The sequence below is a fragment of the Microtus oregoni genome, unplaced genomic scaffold, assembly GCF_018167655.1.
Source record: "Microtus oregoni isolate MIOR12 unplaced genomic scaffold, Mior012 000072F_ref0000427, whole genome shotgun sequence".
Classification (NCBI taxonomy): Eukaryota; Metazoa; Chordata; class Mammalia; order Rodentia; family Cricetidae; genus Microtus; species Microtus oregoni.
Window position 1 is genome coordinate 2,630,455 of NW_024543979.1, and position 22,679 is coordinate 2,653,133.

The 22,679-nt window shown below is 43.5% G+C and overlaps 1 protein-coding gene and 1 pseudogene across 6 annotated transcripts in view; both read right to left on the reverse strand.

Annotated features, from left to right (window-relative positions):
• The window catches only part of Wdfy3 (WD repeat and FYVE domain containing 3), a 248,977-nt gene that overhangs the window by 83,583 nt on the left and 142,715 nt on the right, over positions 1 to 22,679 (reverse strand). For 5 of the 6 annotated variants that reach the window (XM_041642101.1, XM_041642098.1, XM_041642099.1 and 2 more), the window contains 9 exons: positions 19,504 to 19,961; positions 17,716 to 17,799; positions 12,209 to 12,386; positions 11,067 to 11,281; positions 8,382 to 8,494; positions 6,402 to 6,633; positions 5,425 to 5,525; positions 3,386 to 3,604; positions 473 to 654 (listed from right to left, as the gene is read on the reverse strand). In XM_041642101.1, coding sequence (XP_041498035.1) covers positions 473 to 654; positions 3,386 to 3,604; positions 5,425 to 5,525; positions 6,402 to 6,633; positions 8,382 to 8,494; positions 11,067 to 11,281; positions 12,209 to 12,386; positions 17,716 to 17,799; positions 19,504 to 19,961 — 1,782 coding nt within the window. The remainder of the gene's footprint in view (positions 1 to 472; positions 655 to 3,385; positions 3,605 to 5,424; positions 5,526 to 6,401; positions 6,634 to 8,381; positions 8,495 to 11,066; positions 11,282 to 12,208; positions 12,387 to 17,715; positions 17,800 to 19,503; positions 19,962 to 22,679) is intronic. The other variant, XM_041642100.1, reaches the window with a different exon arrangement.
• Positions 4,071 to 5,323, reverse strand: LOC121440919 (annotated as a pseudogene).

Consider the following 22,679-nt stretch of genomic DNA (forward strand, 5'->3'; position numbering starts at 1 on the left):
AGATTTTGGTGTATTTTGAACTTTAGGTTTAGAAACGTTCAACTGAGACCAATATTCACCTCATTCAGGAAGGAATTCTTTACTCCTCCTTCCCAGTGCTCCTGAATACTAGAGTGTGACATTCTTGATACATTCCCATCCCTTCCCACAGCATAAGCACCCAAGGGAAACCCAGGCATGGTGGCCTGCATCAGTGAGCAGCACTGGAGAGGTGGAGGAAGAAGGCTCACAGATGCTGGTACTAACCAACCTAGTCATCCTGTGAGCTCTAGGTCTAGAGGGACCCCGTCTTAGAAACAGAGTGGTGAGCAACAGAGGAAGACACCCAAAGTCATTGGCTGGCCTCCACATACGTACACATGTACGTACGCACGCACGCACACGCATCCGTCTGCCGACGTGTACATGCCCCGTCACCTTCTCTCAGGAGCTGACTTGAGAAGGGCTGTGTTTCCCGGTGCAGAATGCTTACCTTCACAGTGCTGACGAGCTGCCCGTCGATGTAGAGGGCCGCGGTGCTGTTCTTCAGCATGCCTTTGCTCATCAGCAGAACCAGATGATGCCACTGTCCTTCCACTATCAGTTCTCCACATCGAAAGCGGGCACAGCACGGGAGAATCTCATAGAAGGAGGATTCTTCACTGAAGTCATCAACTACAGCAGAGGGAAAGAGTCACAGCGCATGCCCACACTGCCCCTGTTCTGTAACCATCAGCATCAGAGGAAGGCATGCTGCTCATCCCATAGAGCATCCTGCCCAGAATCTCAGGACAGCAGCTCTCCATGGCTCTGTGTGGAAGGCATCGCCGGTTGTAAGCTCTTGCTTTCTGGGAGTCCTACAGTTATCTTCTTCTGCCAGCTTCCCCAACTCTACACGTTTTCCTGCTCTCCCCACTTCTGCCTGATATGCAGCACTAAGTCACACCATGCTAGCAACAGGTTTACACAATGTAAACAGTAAGATTACAGGACAGCGAGAATTTTCTTTTCTTATCTTTGTTCTTTATTTTTGAGACTGTAATTTAATTACCACAGTACTCCCTTTTGCTTTCTCCTTCCCACCCCAACTCAGCTCCTCCCACATCTTCCCCCTTCCCTTTCTCCTCCCACCCCCAGCTCCTCCCAGGTCTCCCTCCTTCCCTTTCTCCTCCCACCCCCACCTCAAACTCCTCCCAGATCCTTCCCATCTCCCTTTCCAGTTGTTCAGAATAAATTTTGATCAACTATAACAAAAAACAAACAAAGGGTTCATATTAATTTCATTTTAATGTTCATCTAACTGAAAATTTATGCACTGTCTTTTGTTTTGTTTGTTGTTCTTGGTGGTGTTAGGGGGCAAATCCAGAACCTGACATGTGCCAACATGTATTCTTCCCCTGAGTTATAGCACAGTCTTGCTCTTTCTCACAATTTGTAATGGGGGAGACATTAGCTGAGAGACAGAGGTTAAAACCACATTGAAAAAAGGGCATGAAGGAGCTAACATAACCCATAACCAACTTGGGAGCAGACAGGAAAGAGCATTAAATAAGTACATTTAAAAGTAAAGTTCCAATTATATGAAAGAACCACAAACAAAATGCTGATTCCTGCTTTGGGCCTATGAAGATAGCTATTACAGTAAAGCATCAGATCTTATTTAGAATGAGAATTTCTTTAAGAGAGAAGACACCACAAATGCAAAATCCACTGAGTGATGGACAACTGGAGCAGAATGGAGAAACCCACGTAAGAAGTGGAGATGGCCTCAGGAAGCCACAATAACAGACCAGCAGCGTGAAGAACATCATAGGAAGCACAGGGCTCGCGTGTGCTTAGCATGTATGGAGCCCTGGTGTCAATCACACCCACCCACACACACCCAAACCAGCTCATACGTAAAGGCACTTACTACTGAGTCTGATAGCCTGAGTTTGATACCCCGGACTCACAGTGGCACAGGCTCCTCTCTTGCATGCCCCCAAAGGCACACCAGAGGAAAAAGTTGTGCTTCCCTTCCTTATTAATAAACAGAAAATATTCTCCAGTACTGAAGGTGATATTACTTAAAAATTCTATGGGGCATGTGGTAGTTTGAAAGAAAATGGCCCTCAAAGGGTGTGGCAGTACTAGAAGGTGTGCTTTGCTGAAGTAGGTATGGGCTTGCTGGAGGAAGTGTGTGCATTGAGGTCTCATATATGCTCAAGCTATGCCCAGTGGGACAGGCTGCTCCTCACTGCCTGCCCAAGAGGCAGAACTCTCAGCTAAGTCTCCAGCACTACGTCTGCCTACATGCTGCAATTTCCCTCCATGGTGGTAATAGACTGAACTTCTGAACCATACGCTCCCTCAATTAAATAAGAGCTGCCATGGTCATGGTGTCTCTGCACAGTAGTACAAACCCTAACGAAGACCAGGGTGGGTGTGGTGGTTCAGCTCCTACAGTGCTTGCCTGTCATGCACAAAAGCCAGACTCGGTCCCTAACGCTGGACAACACTGCACGTGGCTGCGGGGCCTGCTTGCAATCACAGCAGGAGGGGCGGAGGCAGCAGGAGCTAACAGTGAGACTTCCATCTCAGAAACAAACCAATAGTAATGGAGTCAGAGTTTCCCTTTTGGAGAGGAATGGATGGCGCGCCACAGTAAGACAGCGCAAGGCCTGGCAGTTGAGGGTTACTCAAGGCTTCGAGCTGGGCAACTCGCTATCACCAAGACAAAAAATAGACAGAGAGGTAGGTTTCATGAACAAATCTCAGACAAGGTCCTGTACAGAAGAAAATTCAAGTCTTTAAATGCAGATGTTCTCTATGCATGTGAAATACAAACACCACGCTTACAAGATGCGACAGACTTTTAAAGAAGATGACTTCATGGTTCCTGGGGTAACGTGGACTTAGGCAAGCAAAAAATGATGACCCTTCTCTTCCCAGGGAGAACAGATTGGACCAAAGAACATTAATTTTGAAGGAAAGATGCAAGAAAAACCTATCAGAGGGAGGTGTGAGAGAGGGTGGGGAGAAGGGCGGCGTGACTGAAATGGGAACCCTCAGCACAGCATCAGGACCAGAATCCTAAGCGCTGGCACGCGAGATGCGCCCTCGCTCAGGCTCAGCCTCTGCTGCTTGCCTTAAGTGGGGTGTACTTAGGACCAAACGACACAGCATAGACGTAGGAAATTCTCAAAGAATATGTGTATGTGTGTGTATGTATGTGTGTACGTATGAAACACAAACAGAAAAGTATCTTACAATTCACTGGTAAATAGGCAACAATCCATATAACCTGCTCTACACTAGCCTAGTGAAAGCCAGATGAGGATTAATACTTTAAATTTACAAATGAATATTAATTAAGGTAGACATTCCCCTTGTGGAATCATGAAAGCAGAAAGGGGCTGACACCAACCGTAGTTCTGGAGTAGCTCCTCCTTCGTGGAGACAATTAGGGAGCGGTCTTTTGCAGACAGAACTATGGCAAGGCAAACATAATGCTGCTCGGAGGAGTTCGCTCGCCGCACAACAGTGAGGAGCCTGACTGGGTGGTTATTTGGGGGAGAACTGAAGTGCTCGATGCAAAACCAGCTGGAATAGCTTAGGCCAGAAGGAGGAGGGAAGAACCTCTCACCTGGAGTAAAAGAGAAAAATCACGAAAAGGCTTTGTGGGTCCCGTTTACATTCTAGTAGGTATATTAACAAACCTGCATGCACAATACAAAAACACAGCAACAAACGGATGATGGAAACCCCCTCCCTCAAAACACAAAGTTTTTCGGTTCTCTTGTACTCGGATAAATGGTAGAAAAGTTTGGTCACTGTTTGAATCTTGACTATACCTGCTGAAACTGGCCTACACTAGCTCACTGTAATTATGCATGAAAACAAGCTATTCCAGATTCTTACAGCACTTGTGCAAATGTTATTCACACGTGAACTGCCTTCTCGTTCTCCGTATGTGTATTTAACTTCCAGTTTCTGGGGTCTAAGGTTGAAGCCTGCCATATTCTTTGGGGTTTTATGTGCACAGCCACCACACAGACAGTCAAACAGCACTGGTGGTATTTAAGTCTGTAATGCGATACAGGCAGAGTAGACTAAGGCAGCTGTGAAGCCTGAATAAAACTCAGGCCAGGAGAGGGCACAGCAGCCAACTTCATGATGGCGTGTCTCACTAGCATGAACAAATGTGTTTTTCCTCCAATAATCTCGTCAGTGGCTTGCATGTCGCTGCACCAGTAACATATGTAGACCACATCTGCCTGGAAGACACAACACAGCACGCTTTCAGGACCACTGGTTGCTCTTCCTTTTTCTTGTACCTCTTTTTTCACTGTGGGCACGGGCTGTTTGAAAATGATTTCATCATTTTTCTTGTCATCGATTTCAGTCACTTGTGATTTTCGTCTCTCAAAAATGTTGGTGTATAAATTGGTGTGGGATCCTGGCTGTCCAGTCTTCTCAGGTGTCTTATTCCTCTTACGAACCATTTTGTCCTCTTACAAACCATTTTGGCCATTTCCTAAAATGTCCTCTTTGTTGTATTCCTAGGTATACCCGAAAGCCTTTCTTTTGGGGTACGCAAAACCTGGTTAGCCTTGGACTCCTGAGTGCCCTGTGAAGCCCCTTTCTTTGGATGAGGTAAAACCAACGAAGGGAAACTATAATTGATCCCCTTCTTAGCTAGCTTCTTCTGGAGTAATTTTTCCTTCTTCTTGAACAGATATTCCACCTTCAACATTTGCAAATGCCCCCGTTTCTGATTATAGCGACTCACTGCCGGGAATAATGGCTGAAGAAAGGGAACATTCCACTCTTTAAAAAGGTCCTCATGGGGCAGGCGGATCTCTGTGAGTTCGAGACCAGCCTGGTCTTCAGAGCTACTTCCAGGACAGGCTCCAAAAAAAACCACAGAGAAACCTTGTCTCAAAAAAACCAAAAAAAAAAAAAAAAAAGAAAAAAAAAAAGAAAAAAAGGTCCTCATGGACTTTTTCTGGTGACATAAATTTACACGATAGAATTCTTGCACCATAAATGTAGTTGTCCATTGTTTCTGCAACTATCTTGGCAACATCCTCAGACTCAAACTCCACAAAGCCATCCCTCTGCTGTCTCCAGTCCGTTCACTTCTGGACAATCGGAATCTGCTAATGGTGACAAACTGGGTAAAGTAATCATGGATGTGACTTTCAGAAAATGTTGCTGGCAGGCCCAGAAAGATCACTCCAGGATTAAGACTTTTTTCTTCCTTCTTTTGCTTTTTCGTAAGCTATTGTGCATGTGTCAGAACCTTCTGAAACTGCATGCCTTCCTGCGGGTTCAGTGCTACACTCGGCTTTGTGGGAGCCATGTTGAAGGAGGCCTTCCCACTCCCATTTACATTCTTAAAAGAGGCGGTAACACCAGATGAACTGCAAAAGAAATACCTCCCGAGGAAGGAGTGACGCTTACCTGACCCAATGCCACTGACCACGGCCCCATCAGTAAGACCAGTTGTAACAGCATTATTGGTAGGGGCGTTATGGGGAGCCAGGCTGGGCAGAAACAGGCAGCTGGTAAAGAAAACACATCCTGGTTAGAGAGCCACTCTGTTTTTATACAACGTGTGTGCAAACAAGCATGCAACCATAGCTGGAGATTCGAGGGTATGAAATACATCTGGGAATACGATCTCAATCAAAACACTTGAGTAATTTCATTATCACAGAAAAGATATCTCCCTGCAATGCTTCCTCATAATTCGGCAACTGGACATAGTTGTGCACACTCTGAGGCTACTGGACTTCACAAATGTGGAGATTCACTGTAGAGTCTTTATTGCTGCTTTGGCTACTGTATCAATCTCAGGATATTTAAAGTTATCATCTGACATCACTGATGTCACTGAGTAGTCATACAGATGACATTTATCAACCATAATATCATACATAATCTGGAGGCACAATGAAAGAACCCAATCTGAGCTTAATATCTGAATTTATCTATCATCTACAGCTCATATTTATTACAACAGGAATTGGCTAACTGTCTGGAAGGGGACAGATAAAGCACCTCTTTTGTTCAAGCAGCTTCCTTCTAGGATGACATAATTCTGCCACTCAGAGAGGATACATGAATGAGCTGGATGTGACCCAAGAAAACAATTTTATCCACAATTAACTTACTAAAACGTACTCAACCATAGACCTCAATTATTAACTCCATAGTTATACCAATATAGTTAATATGATAGATAATTTTTAAAAAGTAAACATAGAAACAGCATGCTCAAACAACTGGAATCACTTAAAACATACAGCACAGAAGGTATAACAGCACACTCTAACCCAGCAGTCAAGATCAAGTCCATCTGCAAAGACCTCAATGAGGCTCAAGATGATAGAACGAGGCTCTAAGGGAGCCGTCCGGCGACCTTGCTGCTTCCTTACCCAAAGCCTTCAAGGGATGTGTCAAATTCAACAAATGCTGGAGTAACGGAGGAGCCATGAAGTCTGATGTCATGAGGGGTTGTCATGGAGACGAGACATTTCACCCTGGTCAAGGGAACAGTGCTTCCTTCTGCAGACTTCACCAGACTTTTACTTATCCTATAATGGTTATCCTCATGTAGGCTGAAAACGTTGTCAGAGCCCAGACCTTCCAGAGAGGTGACCATGCTGCCTGCAAGGAGCGAGGAGAACAAGCTGAATTTTAAAGTGACTTTACCAGACTGAGTTATTTTCACACGCTAGAATTTTTTTTTTTTTTCCATACCAAGGATACTTGTGCTCTTGCAATGCTGGTTGTTCCGTTTCAGACTTGGAGAGCTTGCGTTCCCTTTTAATCTTACTATCAAAGACCACACATGCTGCAGAACATCAGACACTGGGTACTAAAATGAATATAAGTGCCCACAATCACTGCTCAACACCCCCGACACGTAACTAACTCTCAGCTAAGGGGTGTAGTTTCTTAATTCACAACAGCACTGATCGTTTCTCTTTGAAAAAAAAAAATAAGAACCCCCCAACACAAGCAACATAGCAGAAAGTAACTAGGTAGCTCAGAGAGGAATAGCAACACTCACTTTTCCTGTCTTCCCCCATCTTTTGTACCCTTAGAGCTATCGGAATAAAACCCTTTGTTTGAGGATCTCTACGTGTAGACAGAGCTGATAAACAGTCCTGTCTTCCCAGGGAACATCTCAAATGCAACAAAGGAAACATTCCCTCTGAAGATGAGCTGCACGGTATCTCCAATGTGCCTGATGCCGGGTCAACCATAATAGTGTTATAATGCTGTTTTAGGGAGTAACTACTATTTTCTCTAATTTAACAAAGGGAATTACAACTCAATTCTAAAGAACTGTGTAAAACACAAAAACCAAAGTACATAAAGGGGATGTACAGTAATTAGCATGAAAAACTGTAATATATTCTGCCTTCCTAAGAAGGCAGAATATATTACATGCTAGAACTCAAAAGATCTCAAGTTTCCATGACACGGCAGCTAACAGTGGTGGTGACCAGTAAGGGGATCAATGGCTGAATGTTGATGCGCTGATGTCAGAAGTCTCCCCTCAGAACTGTGGGGAACGACTGTGACGGACATTACAGCGGACAGGGAGGATGTACCTCAGGGACAGAGCAGCTGCCTAGCACAGGGTTAATCCTCAGCACATCCAAAACAAAAGGTCAGAAAACACAAACCTGGGAAAGGTAGTCTCTCTGGCTTCCTAAGGGCCGTCTCTACATGGTGCGCTAGCATTGTCTATTCAACCATCATTCTAAGTCACCTTATCTGCCCTACCTCCATGGCCAGCAAAGATCCAGAAGGAACCGTAAAGTAAAACATGCACAAAACCACAGAATTAACCATGGAAGGAAATCTAAGAACCACAGTTAGCCACAGGCTGGAACCCAGAATCCAGGGCAGCTGGGCTCCTCTGCCATTTCCCACCAGTTGTGGGTGCATGGTGTCTGTTTGTGTCCTATGACCCTGTCTGACCAGTGGGCAGTGCCTGCATTCTCCTCCTCCCAGGTCACTTTCCTCTGCTCGGAGTGACATCTCCTTAGAGGCTACTCATCACATCTGCCATAGTTGTCTGTGCTCCTCATTCCTGTTTATTCCATCTATCTTCTCTCCTCTCATTCAAGCTACTTCGAGGATGAGTTGATTGATTCCTGTGAATGATCCACAGGACACTTCCCTCACATCCCTCTTCTACACCAGGAGGTAACCTGCCCACATCCCGTACCACCCACCATGACTCCCCCATCACATTCAGAGAACCTGAACTGTTCTTTGTGCCGCTGCTCAGACAGCAATGAGCTCTTCTGTTTGGAAAAGTTTTCATAAATATCCACCCTCCCTCACATGGATTTCATTAACAAAATAAACCAAGACGAAGAATTTCAAACTCAGCTTACTTCTCATCTCGGGCTCGTAGCTCAGCGAACTTGGCTTGTGGACCCTATATTGCTTCAGCAGCTTTTTGTCCCAGGCACCACAATTCAAAGGGCTTGCCAAACGCAAAAACTCCCTAAAGAGAAAAGCAAAGTTACTCCTTGACTGAGAATATTACAGGACAACATGCCACATCGAGGGTGGGCCATAATGAATTATAATATATATATATGGAGTAGATAGAACACAATATGCAATGCCAACATCACATTATAATCAACATACGCCTGCACATCTACTATGGTTTCCTACACACACTGAGTGCCCCCTTCCACACATCACTGAAATGTGTTCGTAGTCCTCTCATTTACTTTACTTCCTACATTCATACAATTCCCATGTTAATCATGTACATCCTACTTCCTGAAACTGTCTCTGATCTGCTCCTTTCTCTCTGGTCTCTAACACTACCCAGACTAACTGCCCTGTTTTTGTATTCTAGAAGCAGTCTTCATTGCCTCCTGTGATTCCCACCTTGCCCTAACACAATCTACTCATTAGTGGCTTTCAAAGTTCAAACCTACAGACTGTCCGTGCCTTGCTCAAGGCTTCAGTGGCTGTTCCTTCTAGGTAGGGAAGCCCCAACTCCCCCAAAGCTGGCACACTTCCACTTTGGTGCATCTACTTTCTCCACACCCACAAATCCACCGAGGTCTTCATTTAACACAAGTGCTGTACTGCTTACTGGACCACCGTATCTGTCTTTCTCACTGCGAAGTGGAGTCCCCCAGGATTTAATCTGGTTACTTTCCGTATTCTATTCTAAATTGCCATCCTTTAGAAAACCAGTTCTATGCCACCCTCCCTAAAATTTTGGGTAAGTTGTCCTTAAATAGATTCTGTAACAGTGCTATTATAGAATTACCTAAAATATTTTAATTTCCTGCTTATGTGACTATATTCCATTACTAGGTTGTACATTTTTTTTCAGATAAAGCTCCTTCTAGAGTCTGGTCACCAATGTTTTCCTTATGTCTCAAATAGAGTAAGGGTTCAAACAATAGCATGTAATAGTTATAAAATAGGCTAACTTCTTGTTCTTATTTTAAAGACCAGAAAGAGTATAGAAGTTGCAAAGGGCTAGGCGATGCAATGTGTTGAGCGTGTCCTGGATGTGGTGCACACATACAGCGCACCATCCAGGAATCACACACAAACATATATTCCTTCAGAGCCTTGTCATGTGAGAGGCCATGCCACCTAATACAACACTGGTTAACGCGTTTACGTCAAGTATTTTTCTTCACAATAAGTTGGCAATGTGCTTTAAAAATCACAAGTAGATTTTAACTATGTTTTTGAAAAGCTTTTCAAGTTTCAACATGAGACAAGAATAATTACAGAGTAGTATAGTCTCAGAACGACAAACTCTAGGTATGTATGGAAAAGAAGGAACAAAGTGATGTATTACTAGATCTATCTGGCTATATGACTTCAAAGAAAACAGGTGCTTTTAAAAGGATCTATTTATATTAATTTATGTGTGCACCACGTGTGCGCTTGGTGCCCAAAGAGGCCTGAAGAGGGTTTTGAACCTAGAGCTACAGACGGTTTCTAAGTCCCAATGTGTGTTCTGGGAAACAACCAATGCCCTCAACTGCTGAGTCATCTCACCAGCCTTAGAAAAAAGTTTAAAAACTCACCAAATTTCATTTTTAAAACACAGCATTTTCCTCTTGAATGAAAACATTCTTCTTGATCTAGGGATATACCTCAGTAGTAGAGTACTTGTCCAGCATGCATGAGGCCTTGGGTTGATTCTCAGCACTATCTCCTCCCTGCCACACAGACACAAACACACACACGCACGCACACACATACATGCACGCACACAAATGCACACACAGCACATGCGCACACAGACACACATGCATATACAAACACATATATACAATTTGGAGGGCTTCACAAACTGTAGTATGCTCACACCATATTATTTAACAATAAACAGGAAGGAACTAATTAATGATATACATTAAAAACTTGCATATATCTCAGGAGCATTATAAATAAAAATTATTAATCTATAAATGTCACATATAGTGTGTGTGCAAGCAGAGCATTCTCAAGGTGACAAAATTATGGAGCTAGAGTACAGAGCAGTGGTACACAGGTTAGAGATGGTGGGAGACCAGAGGTGTGTGACATAGGGCACACAACCCCCTTTATCTACTTTTGGAGACAAGGTGTCACTATGATGGGCCAGTCTGCCCTTAACTCACAATCCCCCCACCCCAGTCTCATAAGCGCTAGGAATGGAGAGGTACCACTTCTAAAGAGTTGGTCCATTTTGTAGTTTGTCTGTATTTAGCTCAATTAAGTCCATGAAAGAAAACTTTTTATTTTTTGTGGTACCGGGAATTGGACCCAAGAGTTCGTGCATGCTAGGCAGACTTGCTACATCGTCAGAGTTCATTCACTTTTCCCTGTGAGTCAGCATGGCACTAAATTCCTCAGGCTGTCTGTCACCCACAGTCAGGCCTTGCATTTGTGCCCCACCCTCCACATTCTATCCCAGCTTCCTGGGTACCTGAGAAGGCAGGGCTTCACCATAGGGTCAGAACAGATGGTAAAACCCTCGCCTCAAATGCAATGACTCCCAAAACTGTCTTTTACTAATACATAAATATGAAAAAGAATTTACTAACCTCAGCACCATGGGCTCCAAGGCCTGGGAGGCTAAGCGTTCGAACATGCGCTGGAGGGGTGGATGCAGCGAGTGGTCCTCGTCAGCCAGGGCAGCACTGCACCTCTGCAGCAGCCGTGCATGAAGACCAGCTTCACACATGACCTGCTGGTTCCTCTCCGTGTGCACCAGCGATTGTAAAATATTGGCCACAGCAAGTTGAAGGTCCAAAGCATGCTGAAGTTAACAGAGAGAGGCATGCCACCGGGGGGGGGGGGGGGGGGGGGGGGGGGGGGGGGGGGGGGGGCTTAGTGACACGGGTGGCGGTTCTCCACAACTAGCAACATTGCAACAGCAAGTTTGATTTCCTTGAAAACATGCTCACATAAATTAAGACACTGGCTCAAGCAATAAACATAGCAGCTTAAGAATACAGTCAAGTGGAAATCTCATTTCGATTCGCTCCACTTGTGCTTGACTGAACTGTCTTCTCCCTGACGTCTTCCGAACACCACAATTACGCAAATAGTTATGTTTCCATAGAAACAGGTGTAAAGTCTCCTTTTCTTCTCTGTAAGGCAGGGTATCACTATGTAGCTAGGAACTTAATATGCAGAGCAGGCTGCCCGAGGACAGGCTGGCCTTTGCCTTTCCAGTGCTGGGATTAAAGCTGTGTGCCTGCGTGTCTGGGGCATGCAGTCTTTTCCATGGTGGTAGACAATTAGCTTAATGGAAGTTTGTCATTTACGTTTGTGACACTTTGGGGCTTAGAAGCCACACAACACTTTAGCAAAAACCATCACACCAAGTGTAAATAAGCCAAACTTTTGAGTGCTCATAACAGAAGAGATAAACAGGCTCATTGTGGTACCTGTAGGAAGTTTTTCCTCTGTATTGCCTCTTAGCCATTGCTACCACTGATCAGGACTTACAAAGGGGTAACAGTGAGACTCTCACACCAGAGGCAACCAGCTGGGTTCTACTGTTAACAAATTAACTATATTCAAAAGCAAACTGCTCTCTGGAAAGCACGGCCCGATTGGCTTTCCTGCTGCTGTGACGGGCTGCTGCAGTCAATGCTCTCCTTGGTCCTTATTTCTCAGGTAAAAAACACACTTCTCTTCCGTTCACTAAACCTGGAGAGAACTATTGAACCCAGCTTACCTCTGGCTGAGTCACTGAGCCCACAGAGGCCAGGAGGTCCAGCATGACCAGCATGGCTCCAGGGTGGATGATGACAGCGTCGGAACTCGGGAGAGGTGAACTCGTCATGTCGAGCTTCAGGTCAGCGACACCTTTTGCAGGATACACAGGAGGAGTTGAGACGCAATGAAAGGCATGCCTACAAAGAAGGAAGGCCTGTTGAGACCTCACATAAAACCAGTCGGAGTTCGCTTTCCTCATCTCCTGCTATTTAAATAAGTCATTGATTCGCAAAAAGGCTTGCAATTCAGGGAGTTACAAAAACCTGATGAGTGAGACTCTTAAAAAAAAAAAAAACCAATGTATCATCAAAAACAAAACCAATGTATCGTCACCTCACTGAGTTTCGTGCAGACAACTTACCAGTTCTTGGCTCATATGGCCTGTACTGTCTACTCTCTGGGTCACTTCATTAAACAGCAGCACGTGTACCAGAAGGTATTTTTAAAAAGCAGGGGAACGAGTGACCCACAGCTCTAAGAGGACAACCCTTTGGGTAATAGCTGACTAAACTGAATCCCTCACCCAAGTCTTTTGAAACTGTGTGGTGTAAATCTTCTCTTGACCCAAGGGCAACAGAATCATCGGCTAACAAGATGTAAGTGATCTACTCTAGCAGAAGCAACTGAGTGAGTGCTGGCTCAGCAGATAAGTCTTTGGCTGATCTGGAACTACGTTCACATTGTGTGTCCCTCCAGTATCACTGAAAACATTCAGTCTTTATGAGCAGAGACGGCGTCTTTCATACAACAAGCTTCTATCAGATGGACAGTCAAGCCGTTCCCTCCCACAATGCTCTCTTTTTTCTACATCTTAAAATACTCATCTACAATGCACGTTTCTGCTGTCCAATGCTCCTAACAGGTACCTGTGGCCACAGCCCGTGGGCGCCCTAGTTCCAGTGGGTGGGTCTCAGCCTAATCTCAGGCCGAGCTCTGTCACTAAAAGCTGTGCATCTCCGGCTCCAGCTCAGGAGCAGCTTGGGAAACAGATGCCTTCCTTCAGTGGCTTAGTAAAGAACTGGCACTGCCATGTTTCCAAACATGCACTATTCTCTTTTTACAGAAATTCTAGGAAAGCGTTCATCTGCACTCGTGTTCACGCACGTCAGCAACGCTGTGCCATTCATGCTTTCACTCCGCTCCTGGATTTGGTTGTTTACATTCAGAAAGCTCTAACTTCTAGACTTATCGACAAGGATGTCTGGGCTGGAGAGATGGCGGGTGCTGGCTGCTCTTGCAGAGGCCTCCAGCTCAGTTCCCAGCACCCTCAGAGCAGCTCACAATGTCTGTCACCCTCTTTTGGCCTCTCTGGGCACCAGGCACAGCAGGCAGTGCACTTACACACATGCAAACAACGCAATCGTATACATAAAATAAAAATAACCCTAAACCAAAAAGAGCTAAGATTTCTAAGCAAATCTTACTAACGGTTGCTGCCTATAGTCCTTCTCTTTATTCCTGAAAATATTTTTATCCGTCTAGAAAAAAGATTACACTTTCTCCAAAGTGTAACAGAGATTCCCTCATTCACTGAAATTTAAAAAAATTCATACAAAGTATTTTCATTATAAACAAACCAAATCAAATTTGATGAAAACAAATTTCAGTTGTATATCTTACATATAGGCCTTTCTTTGAAATTTGTGAAATTATATGATTCAAATTTGAACTTAAACCATAGCCACACCCAAAGATACCTTTTGTCCATAGAAATTAAACTTTTCATAGATGGATAAATATTACAGCAGCAAAATTCTAACCCTTATATGACAATATGGTCATAAGCAGAAAACATTGTAAACATTATTAAAAACCTAAAACATGATTTTTTAGTTCTAGCTGCATTTTATAGGGCCGTTAATACAGCACCAATTCTTACCAAGTAGTAGATATGACCAATCTTTAATTATGGATTATGGTAAGTTTATTAAATAGTTAATACACAAGCAAGACCCAACTGTTTGCAAAGGGAGTAAAATAATTTTTCATACATCAGCTAATATGAATGTTGTAATAAATTTTAAATACTAGAAATTGCTACTTAAGACTCCAACTTAAATTTCTATACAATAAAGTTTTGTCAGCTTGTTTTGGTAATACACAGTCAAATACTCAAAGTCCGCCCAGCTCCAATGTGGGTCTGTCTCTGTCTCCTTTCATCGCCTGATGAAGGTTAATATTCAGGAGGATGCCTATATGTTTTTCTTTGGGTTCTCCTTATTTAGCTTCTCTAGGATCACTAACTATAGGCTCAATGTCCTTTGTTTATGGTTAGAAACCAAATATGAGTGAGTACATCCCATGCTCCTCCTTTTGGGTCTGGCTTACCTCACTCAGGATAGGATTAGGTATTGTACAGTAACTAGTGGCTGCAGCCCTCCCCCGCAGGTCTGTGTAACTGTTTATTAGGTAGTTCAAGGCACAGGCATTGTACAGTAACTAGTGGCTGCAGCCCTCCCCCGCAGGTCTGGGTAACTGTTTTCATTATTGTGTATTTTGTTTCCCTAACTCTCAACATTGCTCAACTAAAACTTTGCCCTAGTATTTCTTTTAAGTTATAAGTCACGAGTTTTATTTCCCCAAACACGAGGCTAACTAGTTCTTCCTATTTTAAAAATAGAGACAATCCCCAGGTTTTTCATCTAAGACAGATCAGAAGTTCAAAGTTCTTTAATGTCCGGATGTTCCACAGGTCAGGAAAACACGGAACAAGACTGTTCTCTCTCTTGCCAGCGAACCCAGCACAGGCTGCTAAATGGAAGAGATGCCCATGAGCTGATGTAATCTGTTGAGGAGCTGTGGAGATACAGTGACTACATCACTATTCTAATTTCAAAACGACTATACTTGGATGTGTGAATAAATATACTGTATTATTTGATTATAGCTCAGGAGGGGACAAACTGACCTACATGGCAACCTGAAACTGGAGGCACGGGGGCGGGGCATGCAGCTCTGTGACAGAATGCTTTTCTTAAGTGGCCATGCTTAGTCCTAAGCAGTGGGGCTGGGGCAACCGTGATTTCAGCACGAATGGTGCCAGGCGGCATTGGTTTGTAAGACCGATGGAGAAAACACACACAGACATGGTCGCTGCGTGAGTGACGGCTTCCCCTAAGTCCCTCGCGTCTCTACAGATGGCTGCATTGCACACAGTAAAAACACATTTCTAACTGAAAGTCACCCAGAGCCTACACAGAGCCATTTCTCTTTGTCAATCACCAGCTAAGTAACAGACGTGCTTCCAGGGTTTTCTTCTAAAAGAGAAGTCTATTCTTTCAGACTATCAATGTCTACTCCATGAGTTTCAGTGAATCCATACAAGGACTGTTTTGGAACAGAGCAAATTGTAGGCCTTTTTCATTTATAATATGGTCATTTTAAAATCAGAACTTTTAGTAATTTTATACTAAATTAAAATTTTCATAATACTTCATAAATATAATCCTTTCTCTAATATTAATTTTTTGAGATCATAAACACACTAATGTTCAAATGGAAAAGTCTTTTATCACATTCATTTTGCAATGGAAAGCTATACTGAGTTCACTCAAACGTATCTAATTTAGGTCCTCTTGAATTAAGATCAGCTCTTTAAACGAAAATTATTTGGCATGCACAAACAAAGCCATATTTACTCATAGTATCACACAAAAAAGAAAAAGATATTTGAGGACACAAATATATTGAAATGCAAAATTTATTTAAAACTATTCATGATTAATTGTAATGGGATACAAGCCCTAGCAAAAATCTAAAACAAAAAATAAAATAAAACGTACCCTTGTTTCCCTAGTGAGTATTCTATAGGAACTTGGTCAGCCCTGCATAACCCAGGGGATCACAACGAGACCCATGGTGAGCCAGCTCACGCGTGTTCAAGTTCCACACAGAAATGGGGTCATGCCTGCCTGTAATCTAGGCACATTCTCTTACCTAGGTTATTCATCATGCCCCATACACTATAAATAGTTCTTAGACTACATTGCTCATGGAATAAGAAGAAAAAAGCTCATATGTATTCAATATAAAGCAAAATTTTAATCTGAGTTTGATTGAATTTACTGGCACAGAAAAAAAAAACCAGAATGTGTGATATTTTTGATCCATTACCCATAATTATATTTGTTTTGTAGTCTGAACAACTGTCATTAGGATGAGAAGCATACTATAACAGATTCTCAGATTCGTTTTTCAAAAAACTCAATTGGAGATGTTTACATGAGCTAATGAACTGTGGTAGCCATGAGGACAACAGAGAAGAGAAAGCGCACGGTGCCAAAGGCACAGACTGATCAGACTAGGTGCAGGCTGTTCACAGACTCTTGAATGGATCTTAACTGTGCTTGACTGATCACTTGCGAATTTGGTTCTCCCACCCCTTTAATTCATAAAATTCATGTGCAATGAACAAGGCCAGCTTACACGTTTTCAAGGGATATATGAAAGTAAAATCTTAGGGGTTTTTTTCCTTCCCTTTTTCAAAACTTGGCCTTTTCTCTGTTATAGCCTCATATTTCAACCTGATTGAGAAAATACACGTTTCCTTTGAGGGCTGTTCACTTTGTAATAACAGTAAAACCAAGAATGTCCCCAACAATACCTGATAAGAAAGGGGGAGCAGTCTACTTAAAGAAGCATGAGCCCAGTTATTATTTCTCTTTAGGGGAACAGTTCATGAGTACACTGCGGGAGGCCAGGAGTCAGCAAGAGTGCCTGGGCTGTGGAGTGCAGTGGCCTGGGAGAATCAAGGTGGTCTGGGAGAAGCACAGTGGTCTGGGAGAAGAGAAGTGGTCTGGGAGAAGCACTTTTGCTGTTAGGTAAGCTTCTCTATGCACAGCTTCCTGCTGTGTAAGAAGGGTGGCATTTGTGGCTTGTGTATGTAGGCACACAGCAGGAACCTGCGTGACTTGTGGGGAGGTCAAATTACCACCTCAGGTACCAGTCCTGCATGCTCCTGGTTTGAGACAGAGTCTCTTGTTCATACCATGTATGCCAAGTTAGCTGGCCCATGGACTTTCTGGAGATTCTCTTCTCACTGCCTCACATCACCCCTTCTAAGCCCCGGGGTTACAGACACCGCTTTCCAAGCTTTCTGGGGATCTGAACTCAGGCCATTACACTTGTGCAACAGGCACTTTACCCACAAGCCATCCCCCCAGCCCAGGGACAATGTTCTTAATAGAAAGTACACCTGCTCTCCAGATCATAACAGTGAAAACTACTTAATAGGGATGAATGAAAAATTCTACACATACCACATACTATTATTGGTTAAACACATTTTACTTTCATCAACATACTGAAGGGAAACTAAAAATCTAAAATCCTAAAATGTATTTTTTTTTTAGTCCCCCCAAGGAAGCCTAAACAAAACATGAACCCCAGGTTACAGAGCGCAAACACACAGTCAAGCACAGGAAACCCCACGGCAATCCACATTGACTTCTCGTGTGAGATCAGTACCTTTTCCTGGACAAAGCTGGTGTTCCCCAAGGAGAGGGGAGAGAAGACTCGCTTGTCAGGCAGGGAGGGATCTGTTCTGCACGACTACAGATGACAAAACAGACAGGGGTTAGCGGTTAGGAGCGTGCGCTGCTGGCCAGCAGCTGGTTAGTATCACAGGAGATGGAGGGTCAGTTTCATGAGAAACATCTTCACGTTCTACGGGAGGGAGGGCCATGAGGAGCACAACACAGGGCCAATTGGAAGAGGAGAGCTGCTGGAGGCAGAGGCTGCTTCTCCCAGTGTTAACACGGACCTTGTTAAACAGACGCCACTAAATCTAAGGGGTACTAAGTGGGGTCAGTAGCAGAGAGAAGAGAAGTATAGTTTACACATTCCCACAGCTCATGCCTTCAGTGCCACACAGCAGGCTGCTTCCTGCAAGTCAGTGATTAACAACAAGATGAGAAACTAAGTACAATACCTGGATTTTCAAACTTATTTGGAACCAAGAAATATTATTAAGATGCAAGAAACATCTCAATATATGTTCAAAAGTAAATATTCCATGAACAAAATAGACAAAATCCATGAGAATCCCTGGTTGCTTGGTCTGTTTAGGGCTGAAATGGGAAAATCCCATTTATTATATGAAGGAAAACTGGAAACTATTAAAAACGATAATGCTTACACTAGAGAAATCAGAACACGACCATGCTATTTTTAGTGGGATGTCAACTGAAAACACAGTCAAACCATGAAAGTAAAGATGCTGGGTGAAGGAGCCGGCCTCTTTCTGTGCAGAACCCTGGATTTCTCCACGATAGAATGTGTGTGCACGCTGCAACTATTTGTGTGTGTACCCTATCAACGAGCAGGTGGCCAGGATGCAGAAGCATCATGCAGGGCTAGAGCCTCAGTGCTGGGGTGTGCAGCGACCTGGGGTGCAGCAGGTCTCCATCACTGGGAGAGTGAGGAAATAGTTCTGACGGCCTCTTGACAGGGATGGCTCCAGACACCCACGTGTCTCCTGGGGAGCCATGGCGTTTTCCCAGGGCTGTGAAATGGGAAGTAGGAAAGGCTATCTGACAGCAGCCTGGACACAGGCATTATAGTAACCATTTCTCCAGCTGATGAATAGGACAAACACGTCCACATGCACCTAGTGTTTCTCGAGAGTAAAGAACAATAGACACACTAGGAGAGAAACATTACAGAAGCTGTTTCATTAGAGACGGCTAGGGAGCCTGCGTGGGGCCGGCCTATGCCCTCTGCATGTAGATGACAGTCGTGTAGCTTGGTCTGTTTGTGTGGTCACTAGCAGTGGGATCAGGACCTGTCCCTGGAGCATGAGCTGGCTTTTTGGAACCTATTCTCACGCAGGGATGCTTCGCCCAGCCTTGATGCACGGTGAGGAACTTAGTCCTGCCTCTGCCCATGAGAGGCCTGCCCTTTCTGAACAGAGGAGAGAGGATGGGGGAAAGAGGCGAAGAAAGGAAGAGAGAAGGGAGGGGAAACTGGTTGGTATGTAAAACAAGTAAGAAATTTTAATTACAGCGGGGGGGGGGGGGCGGGGAAGCTGTTCCATTATGTGCAGCAGAAGCTAACTGAACTTTCCTTTACTGGCAAACACTGGTTTCTGCACTGCAAACTCTACATCTGGGCAATAGTGACAGTCCTGGGTAGAAGGACAGACCTCAAGTAAACAGAAGACGGATTAGTTTTCCCTTCCCTTCCAGTTAACTCCGGCCTGAAGGCTGACCTTGTGCCGAGTGCACCCTGCCAACCAGAAGGTGGAACGGCCCATACCTGTCAAAAGAATCGGTGGCTACTTTGTAGAGATAGATGAAGAGCTTGCTGCAGTGCCGCAGGGTGGGCGCCACGGAGTCTGCTGAGGTGGCTTCTTCCTCGAGCAGTCTTTGGAAAGGTTGCGTGTTGGAGGGGAAGACATTCATGGCACTTATTTTCCTAAGGTCCGAGAAGCAGCCAAGAAACCGCACAGCATCTGCCAGCTTCTCATACTGAATCTCTGTCTTGAAGAAATGCGAGTTGGCCGGCTCGTAGCGCAGGGCTGCTGTCAGCGTGCAGAACACGGTGTGGAGGAGCTCAAACACTTGGTTCTGGCTCACCTTCTCCCAGCCGTTCTTGGGAGGACAGCTCAAGGACCTCTCCATAGCCACGAGCAAGGATGTGATGTACACAAAGCCTCCAACTTTCCTAAAAACTGTTCTTGAGCGATGGCTTTCTCGAAGGACTGAAAGGAGGGCCTGCAGGAGAAAAGAAAAAAGTTGTAACCTGAAATTAATTTGGAATTCAAAATAAAAAACAAAACTAAAAACTACCATGCATGAATATCAAAGGCAAACATCGTTCTGTGAATATTTGATATGAATGTCTTTGTCATTTGACCAATAAATAGTCGTATAAAGCATTCAAGTTTTGCTGTGACAAGTGACAATGTGGCAGAATACAATTTGAGGTAATGCTGTTACATATTTCTTGATAGGCTAAGACTGGATCCGAACAACGGCTAGAAGCCTTACCTTGTTTAACTTATAACACTATCAATGAATTCAACTTCTTAACAGAATGATTGTATGAAATAAGTAAATCACACCATCTAACATCACACGGCCATGAGAACGTGGACTGTCTACAGGATAAAAGGGGGATTAGTCCAGGAGGGATGGGAAAGGTAAGGGCAGCCAAGAACCGAGGTCCTTGATTCATATACACCGTTTCGAGTGTAAGACAGTCTCTCTATAAAATTAGAGCCTGAAGACCAAAAAGAAAGGTGCTGTCCCATTTAACTACATGGGGCACTAAGCACCGAATTCCTTCAGAGCCTATAGTCTTTAATTGTTCAACAGTACTGTGTGTTAAGTAAAGTGAGTGTCTCTCCTTAAAAAGGCTTAGGTCCAGGAATTCTGTGTAATGTTTGCAGAACACCCGTATATTTGCGATGATATACCTTGGGCATGGGAGCCCATGTTGAATAGAAAAATGTGTTTGTGTTTCCTATATAGTTTACAGAGATAGCCTGAACAGTGAAGTATTTTAAATAATCTTATGTATGAAACAACTCTACTCTAGGGGATTTCTGACATGGGGCATTGGAGCAGAAAGTTCTAGACTTTGAGCCTGGAGTCATGATCCCACAATCACGAGCACTGGCAGCTCCTGCAGAGACCCTGAGCAGGGAGCTCACAGCAGGCTGTAGCCTTAGTTCCAGGGTACCTGACATCCTTCCTCTTCTGGTCTCCATGGATACAGGCATGCACATGGTACACAGGCATGCATGATACACGTGGGCAAACCCTACTTTTGTTTTTTAAGTTTTAGAATTTGGACTTTTTTATTATTATTTTGGATTTTCAAAACAGGGCTGATCAACCTATATTACTACTATTATTGGATGATAAATTAAGACTACAGTAAAAAAAAATCAAAGAGTCTATACTACATTAAATGAATAGCAAAGGTAGGATTTAAAGCCAGAAATTCCAGTTCCCCAAATGCACCTAAACCATGATATTGTATTGTCCTGAACTGTGTCTGGCACCTGTGGACACACACAGTGGGCTCGCTCCCTTCTGTTTCAGTTCTTATCACACAACAGGCTAGTGGCTACCATGAGTTCAGACACATTTTAATCTTAGCAGTCATCACGTTTTAGAAAGTCAACTTAAAATATTTCACATGTTTCTAAGGGCAGCCAAAGAATGGAAAGGCTACTGGCTAGTACAGGATAAAGTTTACACACGCTATATGTAACCAGCCTCCAGAGACACACTGCTTCAGAAACAATGAAAGTTTGTTTCATTGTATATACTATGACTTCTTATCTTAAAAAAATTATCTGTGTATGTTACTAAAACATAAAAACATAGTATATTCTTTCCATTCTTCTGCAAAGAATTAATTTCCATTTAAAAAATGTTGGTATCAATATCATTTCCACATTGTCAAGTTTAGTAAATTATATTTATTCTTAAAAATTACAACTCGTGTTAAGAAATTTCAATGTTATAAAAATCTTAAAGTTATCGTGAAGAGTAAATGGATCCCAGTCCTGGCACTGACAGTAAACTGCTTTATCACACCAGTTACTAGAGCTTTCTGTGGTGTTCAATAAGGGACACGGCCTACTACATACCGAGGTTAGTGCACACTGTAGAGTATACAGTCACAGTCCTGGGACACAACCTACTGCATACTGAGTATACACTGTGGTGTGTATGGTCACAGTCCCGGGACACGGCTTACTACATACTGAGTATACACTGTGGTGTGTATGGTCACAGTCCCAGGACATGGCCTACTACATACCAAGGTTAGTGTACACTGTGGAGGGTACAGTCACAGTCCTGGGGCATGGCCCCTAAATAGTCTATCAAACACTGAGGTTAGGTATGCTAGATGATTTCAGATTCTAAGTATCTACTATTCTGAGTCATATAGGCAGCAAAACACTTCTATATCTGAACATATCTAAACATGGGAAAGGTACAACGGAAACTGATGCCCCTTACACTGTGTGGCTCATACAGTTTTATATGTTATGTAAAAACCTCTACATAGAACATGATCACAGTTTTATAGATGCCGACAGGTGAATTCAGAGTTAAGAAAAATTTCATGGCTGGTTAGAACTTTGATAGAGTTAGAAAACGGTGCCTAATTCTTAGTCTAAGAGTTATTATTTCAGGACATTTTGCCTCCTACTTCATCAGAGCAGCTCCTGCTGGCAATCTTATAGTCCAATCAGTATTGGAAACTTTCAAGTTCCAGGACGACTTCTTGCTCAAATCAAGATATGATAAAGAGCACGAATAATACAGCTATGATGAGAGCTAAATTCCAGAAGCTCATTAGAGAAAACTTCACTATGTATATAATATATAATTCAACTTGTGTGTCAGCAGGATTATGAAGACCATAGGATTTCAGTCTGTGTATAAAGAACTGCGGAGCAAATTAGCAGA